This window comes from Scyliorhinus canicula, chromosome 14 (assembly GCF_902713615.1).
Source record: "Scyliorhinus canicula chromosome 14, sScyCan1.1, whole genome shotgun sequence".
NCBI lineage: Eukaryota > Metazoa > Chordata > Chondrichthyes > Carcharhiniformes > Scyliorhinidae > Scyliorhinus > Scyliorhinus canicula.
This window is the reverse complement of record NC_052159.1, coordinates 20,239,695-20,259,660: the sequence shown is the minus strand read 5'-3', so window position 1 is coordinate 20,259,660 and position 19,966 is coordinate 20,239,695. Positions and strand designations below refer to the sequence as shown.

Sequence of the window (19,966 nt, the reverse complement as noted above, 5' to 3'; positions counted from 1 at the left end):
TGAAGATGCTTACCTGTAAATATTCATGTTAAATTTTTGTGTTTTCCTTTTTTTTTCTCTCTCTCTCTAATAACTTGTAATTTGTCATATATAAAATATGAAAACTCAATAAAAAAACATTTAAAAAAAAAATAAAAGAGACTCGCCAAAGACCCCCCAGAGGAGAGATCCCTGTTAGGAAGCACCCCCCCCCCCCCCCCCCCCCAGAAGAGAAACCCCTATTTTGAAGCTAGAGAGCAGTCCAGAAGGAAGCAGTGAAAAAGAACCACTACTTTAACACTCACCTGGGCAATACACCTGCTGGCTCAGGCAGAGGAAGCAGCGCCTGTCAGTTCCTAAAAAGAGAAAACCAGTCAGCTGTGTTTAAACCCCCTCAGATCTTTGATCTGCAAGTCTTTCATTTATTTATCTTTGATATTGATTTAACTAGGCTGTGATTGACAGCTTACAGACAGCTGTCAGCATTGTTCCTCTCATCTTCCTTCACAGTTGAGTAACCTTAAAGTGGTCAGCTGTCAAACCAACAGTACTTAACTCTGTTTCAAGTGGCACAGGACTGTCAGTCAAAGTTCGATGTTTATAAATATTGTGGTTAGCTTCCAGGCAGGGCCTTGCATTTGTGGGGGAGGTTGCTTGGATGGACTTTGGGGACATCTCCTTTAAAGAGTTACCCCCCTTGGCCCACCACGAGGTCCATCGCATCAGGTACACACTTGTCAGAACCAGCACTAATACCTTTCCACATGATTCCAGGGCCGGAGGACCGGAGAATCCCGAAGGCCCAGAGAATATGGTGCCCGGCCTGTTAACAGGATGCAAATGGGTCTTAATGACCCGTTTGCATCCTCCCGCTGGTGCGGGGCTCAACGTTGATCCGTCTCCTATGGAGGGGCCGTGCATTGGAAATGGATCGGCCCTGTTTTCTCCCCGACGCTGAATTCTCCGCTGCCCTGGAAGCTCCAATACCAGTGGTGCGGGGCTGAGAATCCAGCCTAATGAATCAGTAACATTGACAACGTAACGTAAGCATGGCGAGGAAGGGGATTGATGGGGAACGTGTAATTTCTCCTTTTATCCAGTCCTGCTGGCTCGCAATATGAAATATGTCATGATCTCATCGAATGGTGGAGCAGACTCGATGGGCCAAATGGCCTACTTCTGATCCTACATCTTATGGTCTTACAGAAACTATACTCAATCCTCAAATGACCTGGCATTTTTCCAGGCCTAAGGTCAATGAAAGGAACCAACGGTTTGACAAAAGGATCTTCAACTGTCCCTTCTGTTCTGGTCTCGTTGCCCAGAAAAGGGGGGGGGGGCTGCAAGTTCAGCTACCCAGCTTCCTGCTCTTTGTAACTTGGATATCTCCTGATTGATTGATCGATCCGAAGTTTAAATAGATCTCACCTGCTGTTGCTGAGAAGCAAATATCGATATGAAGAGCAATCTTCTTTGCGGCTGGTCTTCAGCTCTGTCTGCTGTTTACTTTTCATCCTACTTAGGGCCCCCATTTCCATTCTCACCAACCCCATTCCCTCCCACCACACACATTTATATAATGTATACATGTCAGTACGTGTATATATATCAAATTACACCTAAACGTGTCACAGAGAGTTACTGATAAATAACCTTTCTCTCACCTCCAGCCCCTAATCTTGTTCTGTCATTATTTTTGTTGGTTTTGCCAATTCTCTTTTCATCTGTACTCCTCATACAACCTCACTTGCCTCATACATTGTAAATGCCCATTTCAATTCAGTGTTTAATTTAGAAAGGTACGTACTCAGTGAAACACTAGCCCTAGCTTAATGCAGCGAGTTTACTTAGTGAGTAGTGCATGGAAACAGCAATTTCATGAGACCCACCAGGAGGTTGAGAGTGAGGCAAATTGTGACGGTTCACAATTCACTTGGTATCTCTTCCCCGGTACAAGTCCCTGGGTAATTTATTCATTAATAACGACAGACGCGATTAGATTTTCGGGGAGCCGTGTGAGTTTTTGGTCGAAATTTTGCTAACTTTCTAGAAAGATCCTGAAGATGTTTTTCTTTGTGAACTGACAGCATTTGGATATGTTACTGAAGCAGTTAAAGGTGATTGTGGAACAGCAGACGGATTCTGAAGTCTTGGAATTCTGTTCGAAAGCGTATCTTGTTCTCAGTAATGAAGGGCTGCCCACCCGGAGTCAGGTCGCATCTGCAAAAATTCAACTGTTTGACCAACTGGTGGGCAAGTTCAACAAGCTGCTAAAGAATTTCCTTCACAAGGTGTGGCCTTTATTTTTTTTCTATTTTTCACCTTTATTGCATGCTAACTGAACAGCGGGTCAGGCTTGCTTGCGATTTCTAATAAAATGGACAGGAAATGTGAACAAAGGTGCTGATGAGCACCGGAGGTGAGGTGAGAGGTAGCCTTTGATCAAGTATGGCATCAAGGAGCCCGAGCTAAACTGGGAATCAGGGGGGAAATTCTCCGCTGGTTGGAGTCATTCCTGGCATAAAGGAAGATGGTTGTGGTTGTTGGAGGTCAATCATCTCAGTCCCAGGACATCACTGCATGAGTTTCTCAGGGTAGTGAACTAGGCCCAACCTTGCTCAGCTGATTCATTAATGACCTTCCCTCCATCAAATGTCTGAAGTGGTGATGTTCGTTGATGGCCGTTCGTTGATGGCCGCACAATGTTCAGTGCCGTTTATGGTTCCTCGGATACGCAGTCCGTGTCCTTATGCAACAAGGCCTGGATAACATTCACCACTGATAAGTGGTGAGTAACATTCATGCCATACAAGTGCCAGGCAATGACCATCCCCAACAAGGGAGAATCCAACAATTGCCCCTTGACAGTCAATGGCGTTACCATTGCTGAAACCCCCACAATCAACATCTTAGGGGTTACCATTTACCAGAAACTGGACTGGACTAATCATATAAATACTGTGGAGATAATAGCAGACCAGAGGCTGGGACTTCTGTGGTGAGTAACTCACCCCAGACTCATATAAAAGCCTGTCCCATCCACAGGGAGCTAGTTAGGAGTGTAATGGAATACCCTCCACTTGCCTGGATGAGTGCAGCTCCAACAACACTCAAGAAGCTCTACACCATTCAGGACAAAGCAGCCCCGCTTGATTAGCACCCAATCCATCACCTTGAACTGTGATTGCATCGACAAACCCAGCAGTAATTCTGCAGCAGTATCATGCTGTGGACAGCATTGAGGCAACTGACCTGGGTGGTGTTTGCTTGAAAGAAGAATCATTGGCAATGACAGAAGGGGAGAGCCCTGGATCACGACTTGGTGTCGGGACGAGGCTGTTGAATCTCGTGAGAGACCTGCGTCAAAATTTGCGATTCTCAAAATGTCTTGCGAGATTCAACGGAATATCGCGACTCGATGCGATCTGGATTTCACTCTCACTGGGTGTGATCCAGATGAGAATTCGGCACATTTAAATATACGTTCGCTGGATTCACCTGGCACCTGGGACTCAATGGCTATGCTTGGGAGACCTCGCCAGGCCGCTATTTAGTAACAGTCCACACAAATATGGACCAGGGATAACGGCGCCAGGGGGTCTTCCAGGCCATTGGAGACCCTCAGGTGGTCGGGGACAGGGTGGCACCCTGGCTTTCCCCCTGGCACTTTGGCATCTTGGCTCTGCCAGCCTAGCACCCAGGCACTTCCAAGCTGGCACTGCTAGGTGCCAGGGTGCTAGGCTGGCAGTGCAATGGTGCTCAGGTACCAGGTCAGCACTGCAAGGGATCAGGACCGAGGTGGTCTTGCCAGGTAGAGGGTGAAAGGGCTGGGGTTCCAGGGACCTCCCTAAGGTTTGGGGAGGTGATGGGTAAAAAACAGGAGGGGCCTGAAAGGGGGGGGGGGGGCCGGGAAAGATTGGTTCAGCCAGACAGAATGGCACCCCGACCTGCGAGGAGCCTTTCTTGCCAGCAGGAAATCCCTCTAAATCCAGCCTTGGCAGAAATACTCTCCCCAAGCCCCAAAGAAAGGGCAAAGTACGTTGAACAGCTGGATGTGCGGTGCCGAGAAACACCCGGCTAAATGTGCCATTCAGCGGACTTTCAGTCAAGCTCACTGAATCTCGCTGAACAGTGAAGCTGACCTCATGGTGCTGATTGCCCTAACGTAGCTCGCGAGATATTTAAGTTATGATCTATTCCGCAACAGGGAGATGGATTTACTGACGCAGAATCTCACCAGATGTGGTCGACATTGAAAAGAATCACAACCTTCCATAAGTAAGTGAGACATTAGCAGTGGTGAATTGATCGTCAGTGTAATCAGAACCCATTTGATAAGATGTGTGTTGCTCAGTTTCTTTGCTCATAGAAAAATCCTAGAATCGTAGAAAGTATATGACACAGAAAGAGGCCACTTGGCCCATCATGTCTGTGCTAACGAGCCACCTTGTCTAATCCCACCCTACAGCATTTGGTCCGTAGCCCTGGTGTAGATCCAAACTCCTTTTCAAAGAGTTGAGGGTCTCTGCCTCACCTACCCTTTCAGGCAGTGGGTTCCAGACCCCACAAAACCCTTTGTTTTCCTCAATTCCCCTCTAATCCTTCTACCAATGACTTTAAATCTATGCCTCCTATTCATTGGCCTCTTTGCTAATATAAACAGGCCCTTCCCATCCACTCTATTCTGGCTTCTCACTATTTTGTACATCTCAATCAAATCTGGGGCATCACGGTGGCGCAGTGGTTAGCACTTCTGCCTCACGACGCCGAGGTCCCAGGTTCGATCCCGGCTCTGGGTCACTGTCCGTGTGGATTTTGCACATTCTCCCCGTGTCTGCGTGGGTTTCGCCCCCACAACCCAAAAGATGTGCAGGTTAGTTGGATTGGCCACGCTAAATTGCCCCGTCATTGCAAAAAAATGAATTGGGTACTCTTAATTCATATTTTAAAAAAATCTCAATCAAATCAAATCTCCCCTCAGCCTCTTCCGAGGTGGATGGCCCCAGCCTCTCCAATCTTTCCTCATTGTTGCAAATTTCCCAGTCCTGGCAGCATTTTTGTAAATCTCCTTTATACCCTCACATTGAAGAACATTCCTGTATTATGCTGGACTGAGAAACATATTGTATTTTGGCTAACAAGTGCATTCTGTCACCATGTCCTGTGATGTCTGCCTTCGCTCATGTTTTGTGGTGCTTATTTAATCTGTACTCCTCTTGGCCTGGTCTGGAAATGATGACCTACTTGTTCAAGTAACCATTCTTCATATGTGAGAATCAGGGCTTCTGATCTTCAGCTTTATTTTATTTGTAGAATCACCGAATAGTATCATGGGTAAAATAGCGAGGTGTTTTTTTTTACTGGACTAATAATCCAGAGAGTTCGACACAGGATCCTTAGACATGAGCTCCAATCCTACCACGGCACAGGGAGGGTCTAAATTCAATTAGTTGAATCCATTTAGAATCTGGTCCACTAATATTCTTCAGAGAAGGAAATCTGCCAGTCTTCTGTGGCCTGGCCTACTTGTACCTGTAGATTCCAGTGTGGTTTGATGGTTAATGTCCGAAATAGCAAATGAGTGCAAAGAAAACTCACGAGGCCCATCGATTTCTGTTCTTTTGAAGAGCAAGTTAGTCCCACTCACTGCTCTTTCCCCACATCCCTGGTGGCGCAGTGGTATTGTTGCTGGACTAGTAATCCAGAGACCCAGGGAAAAGTTCTGGGCACTCAGGTTCAAATCCTGCCACTGCAGATGGTGAAATTTGAATTCAATAAAAATCTGGAGTTAAAAGTTAAATGATGACCATGAAATCATTGTCGATTGTTATAAAAACCCACCTGGTTCCGGGAAGGAAATCTGGCCTACATGTGGTTCCAGACGCACGGCAATGTGGTTGACCGTAATTGCCCTTGATGGGCAATAAATGCTGGCACAGCCTGCGACGCCCACATCAAGAACTTATCCAATTCCCCAAATCCAATTTTGAAAGCTGATTCAAAAGGATTTGAGTTAGTGTCCTTCAATCCCACACCACTGTTGTGGGTTGCTGCAAATACTGTGTGTGGAAGGAGGAATGTTTGCTTCCTGACGTGGTGGAAAACTCATGTTATTCAAATTATTTCAGCGCTCACGATATAACTCAATGGAATCTGTTAAGCAGCACCTGTAAACTACTGAAGAGCGACTTGGAGAAGGGCAACACCTCTGAACAGGTGAGTCACTGACCTGTTACCGTGACACGCTCTCCCAGGATATATTTAGGGATTAAGGGTTATGGTGTTCGAGCCGGAAAGTGGAGCTGAGTCCACAAAAGATCAGCCATGATCTAATTGAATGGCGGAGCAGGCTCGAGGGGCCAGATGGCCTATTCCTGCTCCTAGTTCTTATGTTCTTATATCCAATCACTGATTTTGCCTGTTAAATCTATCCTTCAGCCTGCCTGCTGTGAAGCAAGTTCAGCTGTACTCTGCAAGTACTTCCCTTTGCAAGTTTCAAAAGTTATTAATGAAGCTGCTTCCACAACCCAAATCAGACAGTATAGAAGCATAGAAAATAGGAGCAAGAGGAGGCCATTCGGTCCATCAAGCCTGTGCTGCCATTCAATATGATCCTGGCTGATCCTAAATCTCAAAGCCATACTCTCCTGCTATCCCTGTACCCTGTTCCGCCTTTAGCGTCTCAAAATCTATTTATTCCTTCAGTATATTCAATGACTTGGCCTCCACAGCCTCCTGTGGTCAAGAATTCCACAGGTTCCCCACCGTCTGACTGAAGAAATGTCTCCTCATCTCAGTCCTAAATGGCCTAGCCTGTATCCTGAGACTGTGACCCCTTGTTCTCTAGATGGCCCCTCCCCCCCTCCACCCCCAGCCATTGGAAACAACACCCCTACTTCCAGCCCTGTCAGAATTTGATACATTTCAATGAGATCCCCTCTCATTCTTCTAAATTCCAGTGAATACAGACCTAGTTGACCCAATCTCACCTCGTATGATAATTCTGCCTTCCCAGGAATCTGTCTGGTGAACCTTTACTCCATTCCCTCTATGGCAAGTATATACTTTCTCAGATAAGGAGACAAAAATTGCACACAATACTCAAGATGTGGCCCACCAAGGCCCAGTACAGCTGCAGTAAGAAATCCGTGCTCCTGTTGTACTCAAATCCTCTTGCAATGAAAGCCACATACCATTTTACCTTCCTTTATTTGTTATAAACAATTCTATTGAGGTATTTTTGGCATATAAAACAATGACATTGTATAGTACTGTACAAAAAGATAAGCAAATAACGCATAGTACAAACCACAAATCCATTCTCGCAAGGACCTGCCTAAACCACCCCCTACTCTACTCTACCCCCCCTGCCGACGATTAATTCTCCGCGAAGAAGTCAGTGAATGGCTGCCACCTCCGGGCGAACCGCGATAGTGAATGTCTCAAGGCGAGCTTAACTTTCTCTAAACTGAGAAAGCTTCCGATAGCCATACTTTGGTCTTCGGGGGCCTTGAGTCCTTCCATGCCAACAGTATTCGCCGCCGGGCTATCAGGGAAGCAAAGGCCAAGATGTCGGCCTCCTTCTCCTCCTGGACTCCCGGGTCCTCTGACACCCCAAAGATTGCCACCTCAGGGCTCATTACCACCCCAGTTTTCAAAATCCGGGACATGATGTCTGCGAGTCCCTGCCAGTACCCCCTGAGTCTAGGGCACGTCCAGAAATGTGCACGTGATTGGCTGGCCCACCTGGGCATCTGGCACACTTATCTTCCAGCCCGAAGAATTTACTCATCCGGGCCACTGTCATGTGGGCCCAGTGCACGACCTTAAACTAGATCAGACTGAGCCTGGCGCATGTTGTGGTCGTGTTTACTCTTCTCAGAGATTCTGCCCAAATACCGCTCTCAATCTCACCGCCCCCCCCCCCCCAAAAGCTCCTCCTCCCATTTAAGCTTCAGTTCCTCAGTCTGTGTATCCTCTGCTCCCATTAGTTCTTTGTAAATATCTGAGACTCTAACCTCACCTACCTCTCCCCTAGAAACTACCCTGTCCTGCCTCCCCTTTGGTGGGAGCTAAAGTCATTCCCTCCCGTCAGCCCAAACTTCTCCTCCAACGCCCACATGCTCGGGAAGCTCCCTTCTAAGAACAGATCACCCACCTGGCAATCCCCGCCCTCCGCCATAGTCGATATCCGCTGTCCATGTTCCCCGGGGAAATCGGTGATTGCTGCAGATTGGGGTCCACACCGATGCTCTCACTTCCCCTATGTGCCTCCTCCACTGGCCCCAGATCTGAAGAGCTGCTACCACTATCGGGCTGGGGGAGTACTGCGCCGGAGGGATCGGCAGAGGCGCCGTAACCAGGGCTGCCAAACTGGTGCCCCTGCACAAAGTAGCCTCCATCCGCTCCCAAACCCATCCATTTCCTTATCATCGCTATGGTGGCCGCCCAGTAGTAGTTGCTGACGTTCGGCAACCCAAGCCCCCCCTTCCCTTCTGTTCCTTTCGAGCATCACCTTCCTCGACCCGCGGGGCCTTCCCCGCCCAGACAAATCCCAGGATAATCTTATTCAGTCTCTTAAAGAAGGACCCCGGGATGAAAATGGGGAGACACTGAAATATGAAGAAGAATCGCGGAAGAATCATCATCTTAACAGTCTGCACCCTTCCCGCTAGTGACAGCGGGAGCGCATCCCGTCTCTGAAACTCGTCCCTCACTTGCTCCCCCCCCCCCCCCCCCCCCCCCCCCCCCCCCCAGTCCTTGGACCAGTCCTTTCCAGTCCCTTGAAGCTCTCAGAGCAATTGCCAGGGGCTCTATGGCCAGCGCGAACTGCAGTGGGGCGAGAGGGCAACCCTGCCTTGTCCCCCGTTGCAGTCTGAAGTAATCCAATGTCATCCTGTTCATCCTTACACTAGCCTCTGGGGCCTGATATAACAGCCTAACCCAGTCAATTAACCCCTCCCCGAACCCAAACCGTCCCAGCACCTCCCACAGATAATCCCACTCGACCCGGTCAAAAGCTTTTTCTGCATCCATAGCTGCCACTATCTCTGCCTCCCTGCTCTCTGGTGGCATCATAATCACATTAAGCAGCCTTCTTAGATTGGCCACCAGTTGCCTACCCTTTACAAACCAGGTTTGGTCCTCCGCAATTATGTCCGGTACGCAGTCCTCAATTGTAGTCACCAAGATCTTGTCCAATAACTTAGCGTCTACGTTGATCAAAGATATCGGCCTGTAAGACCCACAAGCCTCCAGGTCTTTACCCCGTTTCAGAATAAGCGAAATAGTGGCCTGTGACATCGTCGGGGGTAGAACCCCTCTGTCTCCTGCCTCGTTAAAAACCCTGACCAGCACTGGCCCCACTATCTCGGCAAACTTTTTATGAAACTCCACCGAATACCCACCTGGCCCCGGGGCTTTACCCGACTGCATGACGTTCAGATCCCCTAATACCTTCTTGATCCTGACCAGGGCCCCCAGTCCGTCTACCAAACCCCCTACCCACTCTTGGGAAGGTCAGTCCGTCCAGGAATCGCCTCATCCCCTCCGGTCCCCTGGGGGTTCCGAAGTGTACGGCTGACTATAAAAGTCCCTAAACACCTTGTTCAGCCCTGCCAGGTCCCCCACCAGACTTCCCTCCCCATCCGCTATCCTTCCAATCTCCCTAGCCGCTTCCCTCTTCCTTAGTTGTTGCGCGAGCATTCTGCTGGCCTTCTCTCCATGCTCATATATCGCGCCTTTTGCCTTTCTAAGCTGCTCTACGGCCTTGCCTGCAGTCAGCACCCTGAACTCGGCCTGCAGCCTCTGTCATTTCCTGAGTAACTCTGGCCTCGGGGACCCCGCGTAACTCCTGTCCATCCGTAAAATTTCCTGAGCCAGTCGGTCCGTCTCTGCCCTATCCGTCCTGTCCCTATGAGCCCGGATTGAGATCAGCTCCCCTCTCACCACTGCCTTCAGTGTCTCCCAGAGCACCGCTGCTGAGACTTCTCTGGTATCATTTACCTGCAGGTAGTTCTGCATGCATTTCCTGAGTCTCTCACACACCGCCTCGTCCGCTCGCAATCCAACTTCCAGCCTCCATTGTGGGCGCTGAAAGCTATGCTTACAAATCTGTAGATCTACCCAGTGCGGAGCATGGTGCGATATGGCAATTGCCAAATATTCTGCCCCCACCATCCCGGCCAGCAAGTCCCTACTTATGTCAAGGAAATCGATTCGGGAATACACCTTGTGTACGTGGGAGTAGTACGGGAACTCCCTCGCTGACGGCCGGCTAAATCTTCATGGATCAGCTACGCCCATTTGCTCCATGAACCCTCTCAGTTCCTTTGCCATCGCTGGTAACCTGCCCGTTTTTGAACACGACCAATCCAGGCTCGGGTCCAGGACTGTGTTAAAGTCCCCACCCATGATCAGTTTGCGTGATTCCAAGTCGGGGATCTTCCCTAGCAACCTCCTGATAAAATCCACATTGTCCCAATTAGGGGCATACACACTGACCAGGACTACTCTCACCCCTTCGAGCTTCTCCCTAACCGTAACAAATCTGCTGCCCCCGTCCACAACTGTACCCTGGGCCTCAAATTGAACCCTTTTATTAATCAGGATCGCAACCCCCCCTAGTCTTAGTGTCGAGCCCCGAATGAAAGACCTGACTAACCCATCCCTTCCTTAGCCTAACCCGGTCTGCCACTTTCAGGTGCGTCTCCTGCAGCATGACTACGTCCGCCTTCAGAACCCGCAGATGCACGAACACACGCGCCCTCTTCACTGGCACGTTTAGCCCTCTAACATTCCAGGTGATCAGCTTGGTTGGGGGACACTTCCCCCCCCTTTGCCGATCCGCCATCCCCTTTCCTTGGCCAGCCCCCCAGCCATGTGTCGCGCATCCTGTGGCCCGCCTCCTGGCCGGCTCCACCGATGACCTCCTCACTGTTGTCCAATTTCTATCCTTGTCAGCAGATCAACTACCCCCCCTCCCCCCCCAGCAACACCATCCTGCCACCAAACCCCTGCTCTAATCTAACTATATGAACAGCCCCCCACCTGGCTTCCGTTGACTAGTCCACCCAGCTAGCCTGGTGGCTCCCAGCTTCGGCGCCAGTGCGTCTCTCACCCATTGTTCCCTGGCTCCCCTCCCCCTGGCCCATCCATACCACTTCCCCAAAACCAGCCCTGCTTAAACACACACTCTATCCAAGTCAGAAACATCCCCAACAATAGTGCAATTTAAGTCAAACAAATAGAGATAAGAGGTACCAGGCACTCTCAGCCCTTCCCTCCACACACCGAAAAAGATTGCAAAATATTCCCCTGAAACCCCCATCGTAACCACACCTTTTCAACTATTTTCTTTTTTATATTTTCCCCCTTCCAAAATTCCAACAAAACAAGAAACCCAAAAAGGAAACATTCAAGGAAACCCCAAAAAAGAACAAGAAAAAACACATCGCAACTAAAATACATCAACCTAAAAAGGTTGAAAAAACCCGAAAAGAACAGACCCAAGTATGCAGGCATCCCTCACAGCGAGAGGGAAACAAAATAGACTTAAAAGTTCCACCATGAGTCCAAGAGTCCTCAGCTCAGAGCCAGCCCTTGCTTCTTAACAAAGTCCGTCGCCTCCTCGGGTTCCTCAAAATAGTGCTGCTGACTCTCGTATGTAACCCACAGTTGCGCCAGAAAAAGCAGCCCGAACTTCACCTTGTTCTTATACAGAATCTCCTTCACCTGCCTGTAGCCTCTCCTCCTCCTGGCCACCTCAGTACTCAGGTCTTGGTAAACACGCAGGGTGCTATTGTCCCAGATACAGCTTCATGTGCTTTTGACCCATTGCAGAACCCATTCCTTGTCCCGGTACGGGTGTAAACGGACCACCATTGCTCGTGTGGGACCCCCTCATCGTGGCTGCCTCACCTGCACTCTGTGTGCCCTGTCCACCACCGGCGGGCGAGGGAACACCTCGTTCCCCAACAGCTTCTGAAACATACCCTCCACATACGCGGCAGCATCCAGCCCCTCATCCCCCTACGGGAGGCCAACGATTCTTACATTCTGCCGGCGAGATCTGTTGTCCAGCTCCTCCAGCCTTTCCAGGAGCATCTTTTGCTGATCCCTCGAACTCCGAATCTCCACGTCCGCCACCGTTTAAAAGTCAGCCTGCTCCTCCACTATCTTCTCCAGCTTCTGGAGCTTCTCCACCTTTTTCCCAATCGGTCAATCGACTTCTGGAGCGGCTCCAAATTATCTTGCTTCAGAGCTAAAAATCCCTCCTGCACGGCTTGTAGCAGCTGCTCCATTGTAGGCTGGGCTGTCGGCACCTTGCTCTGGACACCGGTCTCTCTCACAACCTCCACCGTGCCCTTGCTTGACCACTTCTTCTGCTGTTTATTGTCCCTCTGGCTTCTTAAATCCATACAACTCTGTATGGGTTCAGCACCTGAGTACTATTGCCTTCCAGTTCCTCACTCAAAGGCGCAAAAATGTCAGGGGAAAAGGTCCAAAAGTCCGACCGAAACGGGAGCCACCAAATGTGCGACCTACTACCTCAGAGCCACCACCGGAAGTCACCATTTTGCCTTCCTAACTGATTTTCAGTGACTGGTGTACTTGGACACCCAGGTCACTTTGTACAACGTTTCCCAATATTTCTCCATTTAAATAATACTCTGACATTCTGTTTTTCCCATTGGAAGTGGAAAACCTCACACTTATCCATATTTTCCTGCATCTGCCATGTATTTGCCCACTCACACAACTTGTCTGAATCACCTCTTTACTTCTTACTCACCTAGTTTGTGTGTCGTCGGTAAACTTGGAATTAATACATTTGATTCCCTCATCCACATGCTGACGTAGATGTATATCGTTGATATATATTTTGAATAGTTGGCCCCCAAGCACTGATTCCTGTGGGACCTCAATAGTCGCTGCCTGCCACTCTGAAAAAGACTTGTTTATTCAGGCTCGCTGTGTCCTGCCTGCTAACCAATTCTCAATCCATCGCAATGTATTTTAATTTTGCAAAATAACACCTTATGTGGGACTTTATCAAAAGCTTCCTGAAAATCCAAATACACCGCATCTACTGGTTCTCCCGTATCTATTCTACAAGTTACATCGTCAAAAAACTCCAGTAGGTTTGTCAAACATGATTTCCCTTTTTAAATGTATGTTGATTTTGTCTAATCCTGTTGATACTTTCTGAGTATGTTCCAGATTGTAACAACTGTATCACATAGTGTTACTTCGCTTCAGTGACCTGTGTGTATTATGCACTCTCACTTCAACATAATGGATCCTTTGGTAAAGCCCCATTCACCTTTAATGCAGCATTAAAGGCAATGTTTACAAATGTAGTTTTCTGTTTTGCAGATTATCATTCAGGCAATCTTGTGTAGCTATTACTATATCATGTGGCAGCTGTCAAAGGCATCTGAAGGAACATCCTCTAAGGTACAGTTTGTGAGTGAGTTTCTTCCCATTATTACCTGATCAGTAGGAACTGTTAAATGTTAAGATAACAACACCAACAGCTCACCTCTGTTTTCCTTGGTTGTGTTCCTGACTTCCTGTCTCCTGTAAAAACTGCACCTTCTTGAATCTCACAAAACAATTCGGCATCGGGTGGGACCCAACTTTCTGCTGTGAAAAAGAGGAAGTCAAAGCTCTTTGCTTTCTTTGATGCGGTGAGGAGCTGTCAATCACAGCAGGAGTGGTTAGCATCAAAGCAGGGTAATGTAGATGCATTCAAGCGTGAAGGGAAAGATAGATCTACAATCCAGCAAGCAGCTGTTTCTGTAGTACTAAAACTGTCAATCGCTGGCTAATGCAATGTATTGCTGTGCGAAATCGAATGGAAGATTTGCATTTCAAAGATGACCAAGAGATTTCAAGCCCTTTGAAGTGTGCTTGGCTTTGGAGGAAACCTCTGACACTTGTATCAGCTGCTGCTGTAAGCACTTTGTCTGAGGCAGCAGATGATTGGAAGAGTAAGTGAAAATACAATGATATTTCACTCTACTGCCTGGCCTGCTCGTCAGCCTTCAGGCAGGGGGGATAGCTGAGGGGGGGGGGGGGGGGGTCTGATGGGGGTCTCTGATGGAGCCTCAGTTGAGGGTCTCTGATGGGGGCCTTTTTTGGGGGACTCTGTAGGGGTCTCTGTTAGGGGTCTCTGATTGGGGGGGTCTGATGGAGATCTTTGATGAGGGTCTGATGATCAGTTTGATGGGGAGGCTGGGAAGGCAGACAGTCGGGGGAGGGGCAGGATTTCCATTGTGCGGGGGGGGGGGGGGGGTACTTCCGTTATGCACTGACGCTCTTGACCCACCGCAGGATCCAATGCGCTAGGGCCTGGCTTGAAAGTACCTGCACCAATTCACACCTGTGAATCCCAGCTGAGAGGGCTGGAGAATCGGAGCCCGTTAATCAGCTGCAAATGACCCATTTCCATGGTGCCACTGCGGGCTGGAACAAGGGAATGGGCGCCAATTTAGTTTTCAGCCAACACTCGATTCTCCGTCAGATCGGGAAACCCACTACTGGCGGCAGCAACGGAGAATCCATCCCGATTTCTGGGAGGGTTGTGGGGCTGGAGGAGATCACAGAGATAGGGATGGACAAGGCCCTAGAGGAGATCACAGAGATAGGGATGGACAAGGCCCTAGAGGAGATCACAGAGATAGGGATGGATGAGGCCCTGGAGGACAGAGATAGGGATGGATGAGGCTTTAGAGATGATCACAGAGATAGGGATGGACGAGGCCCTGGAGGAGATCACAGAGATAGGGATGGACAAGGCCCTGGAGGAGATCACTGTGATAGGCATGGATGAGGCCCTGGAGGACAGAGATAGGGATGGATGAGGCTTTAGAGATGATCACAGAGCAAGGGATGGATGAGGCCCTAGAGGAGATCACAGAGATAGGGATGGATGAGGCTTTGGAAACGGTCACAGAGATGGGGATGGACGAGGCCCTAGAGGAGATCACAGAGATAGGGATGGAAGAGGCTCTAGAGGAGATCACAGAGATATGGATGGATGAGGCTTTAGAGACGATCACAGAGATGGGGATGGACGAGGCCCTAGAGGAGATCACAGAGATAGGGATGGACGAGGCCCTAGAGGAGATCACAGAGATAGTGATGTAAGAGGCCCTTGAGAGATTGAAAGTCAAGGATGAGAATTTATAATAAGACGTTGGTGTGAGTTAAGACACTGGCTACAGAATAACCTTAGGTTTACAGAGTGGAGAGTGTGGGAGACCAGCCAGGAGGGCATTGGAGTAAAGTCTGTAGGTAACAAGAGGAGGTATCAGGCGATGTTACAGAAGTGGAATTAGGTTCCAGGCCTTGCCTTCTGGCTGTCACATTAGGTTGTGTTGAATCCCAGAATCCCAGAACTGTTACGGTGTGGAACGAGGCCTTTCAGCCGAGTGAATCTCTTCCTCTCCCTCAATGCAAGGAGACATTTTTCCCAACATATTCAGGCGAACTTCAAGAAGCTAACCGGGAAATCACTGCGACACCTCACAGACACACCGAGTTGCCCCTGTTTTTGGTCTAAAGCTTGTTTTCGTTTCTGACTAGGAGACGCAGGAGTCGCTGAGCAAGCAGATGAGGGTGTTCTGCCACATTTTCAGACAATACCTGAGCAACCCCATCAGCATCATCAAAGAGCAGGTCAGTGTGGGCAGGCAGCACTGAGAAAGGTCCCAGGTCAAATGTAGAGTCGCCACCCCTGTATTGGACAGATTCGGCTCTCGTAGAATTATGTAAGAAGTCTTACAACACCAGGTTAAAGTCCAACAGGTTTGTTTCAAACACGAGCTTTCGGAGCACTGCTCCGTCCTCAGGTGAAGGAGCTGCGCTCCGAAAGCTCGTGTTTGAAACAAACCTGTTGGACTTTAACCTGGTGTTGTAAGACTTCTTACTGTGCTCACCCCAGTCCGACGCCGGCATCTCCACATCGTAGAATTATGTAGAAGCCACAAGATGGAGAGCAGACCAGGTTGGGCCCCAACACCAGCTCCTGTTGGCTCCTCACCCTCCCTGGGAACAAAATGTTCTGACCCATCCTGTCCCTTCTCTGTTCAAAATGCAGTGGGCGACTGGGTTGCCGGATAAGGCTGGGGAGGGCCTTCTGCTGTCCCTTGCACTTTACCCTGTTGGCAGAGCAGATTTGATGGTCACCTGCTCCCATCGGACCAACCTGTTGTGGGCATCGCTGGCAAGGCCGGCATTTATTGCCCCCTCTTAATTACCCTTGAGAAGGTGACAGTGAGCTGCCAGCCTGAACCGCTGCAGTGGGTTGTGGTGGTTGATATTTTCTGCAGAGGCCGAGTCACTTGCTCGCCCACTCACTCAGGCAGTCTTTTGAAAAAGTCAACCACATGCCTGTGGGCCTGGAGTCACATGTGGGTCAGACCGGGTAATGGTGGCAGATTCCCTCTCCTGAAGGGTATTAACGAACCAGATGGGCTTTTATAATAATCCTATAGTTTATTAACATTAATAATAAATTGTGACAAAGGGCAGCACGGTGGCGCAGTGGTTAGCACCGCTGCTTACGGCGCTGAGGACCTGGGTTCGAATCCCGGCTCTGGGTCACTGTCCATGTGGAGTTTGCACATTCTCCCCGTGTTTGCGTGGGTCTCACAAAGATGTGCAGGGTAGGTGGATTGGCCGCGCTAAATTGCCCCTTCATTGGGGGGAAAAAAAAATAATTGGGTACTCTAAATTTATTTTAAAAATAATGATCATGACTATCATTTTAGTCCCGATTTATTAAATAATTGAATTTAAATGCCCCAAGGCACCTAATATTACCAATGTGCCACTGTTCCCCACGCACAAACACCTATCTGTTTACGAAATTCCAATGGCTGCTATTTGAAAGCGGGGTTGACCTGCGATTGGTCCCCCTCCCTGGCTTAAAAGGCACTGAGGCAAATTGGAATCCGTTAACTTCCAGAACCCAACCTGTGATTATCGTGGGGAGACAGCAGTACCTTGGCGGAGTTGCCATCTCTGGTCGGAGAGGTTCTCGGAGGATTTATCACATTCGCCCTTCACCTTCAGCTCCCTCCCCTCCACTCCATTTGTTAACTAATACGTTAAAGTGTTGAAAGGAAATGGAAGCAGCGTGCCCAATTTTTATAATGCATCTCCCAGGTTTTATTCGCAGCAGTGGCCGGAGATTAAAATGTAATTCCTGGTGTCACCGAGGCAGTCCTGCAGGGGTGATAACCCTTTGCCTAGGCCAGTGATCTACGTTGAATGAATTTGAATTGCTGATGAATTGGTGGAAGAATTTCCCCGCGGGCGTTTCTTTGCTTCATCATTCAGGGTTTTGTTTGTGTCCGTCTTCAGGCTTTCATCGTTCTTTGCGACCTGCTGCTGGTTTTCAGCCACGAGGTTCTGTCCAGCGGCTCCGAAAAGACAGAGCCGTTTGCCTATGTGCCAGACTCAGCCCTGCAGTCCGAGCTGGTCACCTTTGTCCTGGATCATGTTTTTGTAGCCCAGGAGAGTGAGCTCCTCGACAAAGGTAAGCTGCAGTGGGGGCCAACTGGGTTGTTCCTCGGAGGAGCCGGCGCAGACCGGGTGGGCCAAATGGCCTCCTTCTCTGCCTCACTCTTCTACAATTCTGTCCAGTGATAGGACTCAGATCTCCGGGACTTTGACGGGGTGGGGGAGGGGGGGGGGGGGGGGGGATGGCGGGGGGAGACAAAGACCTACAGGAGTTCGAACCTGGGCCGTTCTTGCTCTGAGTGTGTCTGCAACAGCACCGGCAGCACAATCACGAACTGGACTCGAGCGGAACAACTCTTAATTTTCAAAAAAGAAAACCCGAAAGAGCTCTGAGCATGGTCACCGTCAGGGTGCTGACCCACAAGGAGATCCCCACCATTACAACAATGACTACATTTCATGACGGATTCCTGGGAAGCGAGGATTGGCGTGTGAAGGGAGGTTGGGTCGGCAGGGGTCTGTATTCCCTGGATTTTGGAAGAACGAGTGGGGATTTTATTGAAACACATTGAATACAATTCTGACAGAGCTGGATAGACTGTTGATGACAGGCATGTTTTCCCCTGTCTGGGGCAGGAGAGGGGGTGGGGTTCTAGAACAAAGGGTCTCAGTCTCAGAATTCGGGATAAACCATTTAGGACTGAGATGAGGAAATGTTTCTTCACTCAGACAGTGGTGAACCTGTGGAATTCTCTAACACAGGCTGCGGAGGGCAAGTCACTGAATATATTCAAGAAAGAAATAGACGTATTTCTAAACTCTGAATATGTCAAAGGCAATGGGAGATAGCGGGAGAGTGGTGTTGAGATGGAGAGAGGATCAGCATTGATCATGTTGAATGGCCAGCAGGCTCGAAGTACTGAATGGTCTGCACGCACCAATTTCCTATTTTATTATGCACCGTGTTGACTGTGAAGCACGCTGGGGTGTCCTGAAGTCGTGAATTATGCTATATAAATGCACAGGTTTTTCCTGAATTACAATGGTCGCGTTGGACCCAGATTGTCCTGTTTCTGTCACAGTGTTGCTCCCTCCTCCATTTTAAGACTAGCGCTCACTCGGTACTGGTAGGTTAAACATAAAGGTACCCACAAAGGGTGCCCTCCCACTCTTTGGAGCTCTGGGTTAAAACCACAATTGAACACGATAAATTGCAAATTTTATTGGTGAATGTGAACAGGAAAAAAGTTTTATTAGTGTGGACTTCCTCCACCAAAATTTAGGTCAAGGTGATTCTGACTAAATGATTTTCTCACTTAGGTAAAAAAACGAACCTCAAAATGTCTTATCACAGAATGGTCTAAACACAGAAGAAGGCCATTTGGCCCATTGCCTTCATGCTGGCTCTCTACAAGAGCAACTCACCTAGTTCCCTGACGTTCTGTAAACTGTTTAGAAGAGTCCAATTGGACTGGAAACGCTAGCTCTGCTTGGGGCTGTTTAGCACACTGGGCTAAATCGCTGGCTTTGAAAGCAGACCAAGCAGGCTAGCAGCACGGTTCAATTCCCGTAACAGCCTCCCCAAACAGGCGCCGGAATGTGGCGACTAGGGGCTTTTCACAGTAACTTCATTTGAAGCCTACTCGTGACAATAAGCAATTTTCATTTCATTTCATTTCTCTCCACAGCTGCTGCCAGACCTGCGGCTATTTTCCAGCAGTTTCTGTTTTCATTACTCTGCAGTTTCTTTTCTATTTGTGGGCGTAGTTTGTCTGATGACCACCAGATGGCAAACACACTCCACATCCAATTTATTTTTTTCACTTGTTTTTGGTTTAAGCGTGAAGCTTGATTGACAAAATATGCCCACATTAGAAGGTCACATGGGGTGATTAGTGTGGAGATTCCCAAACATAGAACAGAAAGAGGGGCACTTTCTCCAAAAAAAGCTTACTTCTATTTATAATTAAGAGAATTAGGATGTCCTATTCTACATTTACTGGAATGGTACCAGGGCTGTTGAATTTGCGGAGATATTAGATGAATTGAAATTGTTCTCCATCGAGGAGAGAAGGTCAAACAGTGGGTTCAAAATAATAAATGGCTTTGATGGGGTAAATAAAGTAAAACTGTTTCGAGTGGCTAACCACTAGCAGGGGCTGTTTAGCACAGGGCTAAATCGCTGACTTTGAAAGCAGGCCAGCAGCATGGTTCGATTCCCGTAACAGCCTCCCCGAACAGGCGCCGGAATGTGGCCACTAGGGGCTTTTCACAGTAACTTCATTTGAAGCCTACTCGTGACAATAAGTGATTTTCATTTCATTTTTCATTCAACAGGAGTTTAGGGCTAGGAGGCGGGGCTAAAAATTAGAGCCAGGACTTTGAGGAGTGAGGTTAGGCAATACGTCTACAAATAAAAAAGTCGTACAAGCTTAGATATTCTCTTCTGCAAATTCAATTGATGCTGATCAATGGTTATTTTTAAAGCTGAGATTCTCTCTCTTCAGGCACCATG

At 48.7% G+C, this 19,966-nt stretch overlaps 1 protein-coding gene across 1 annotated transcript in view; it reads left to right on the top strand.

The window, feature by feature from the left end:
* LOC119977307 (cohesin subunit SA-2-like) overlaps positions 1–19,966 on the top strand; it is a 150,927-nt gene that overhangs the window by 106,346 nt on the left and 24,615 nt on the right. The window contains 6 exon segments of the mRNA XM_038818070.1: positions 2,067–2,270; positions 4,187–4,257; positions 6,108–6,195; positions 13,357–13,437; positions 15,571–15,663; positions 17,353–17,527. Of these exon segments, the coding sequence (XP_038673998.1) occupies positions 2,067–2,270; positions 4,187–4,257; positions 6,108–6,195; positions 13,357–13,437; positions 15,571–15,663; positions 17,353–17,527 (712 nt within the window).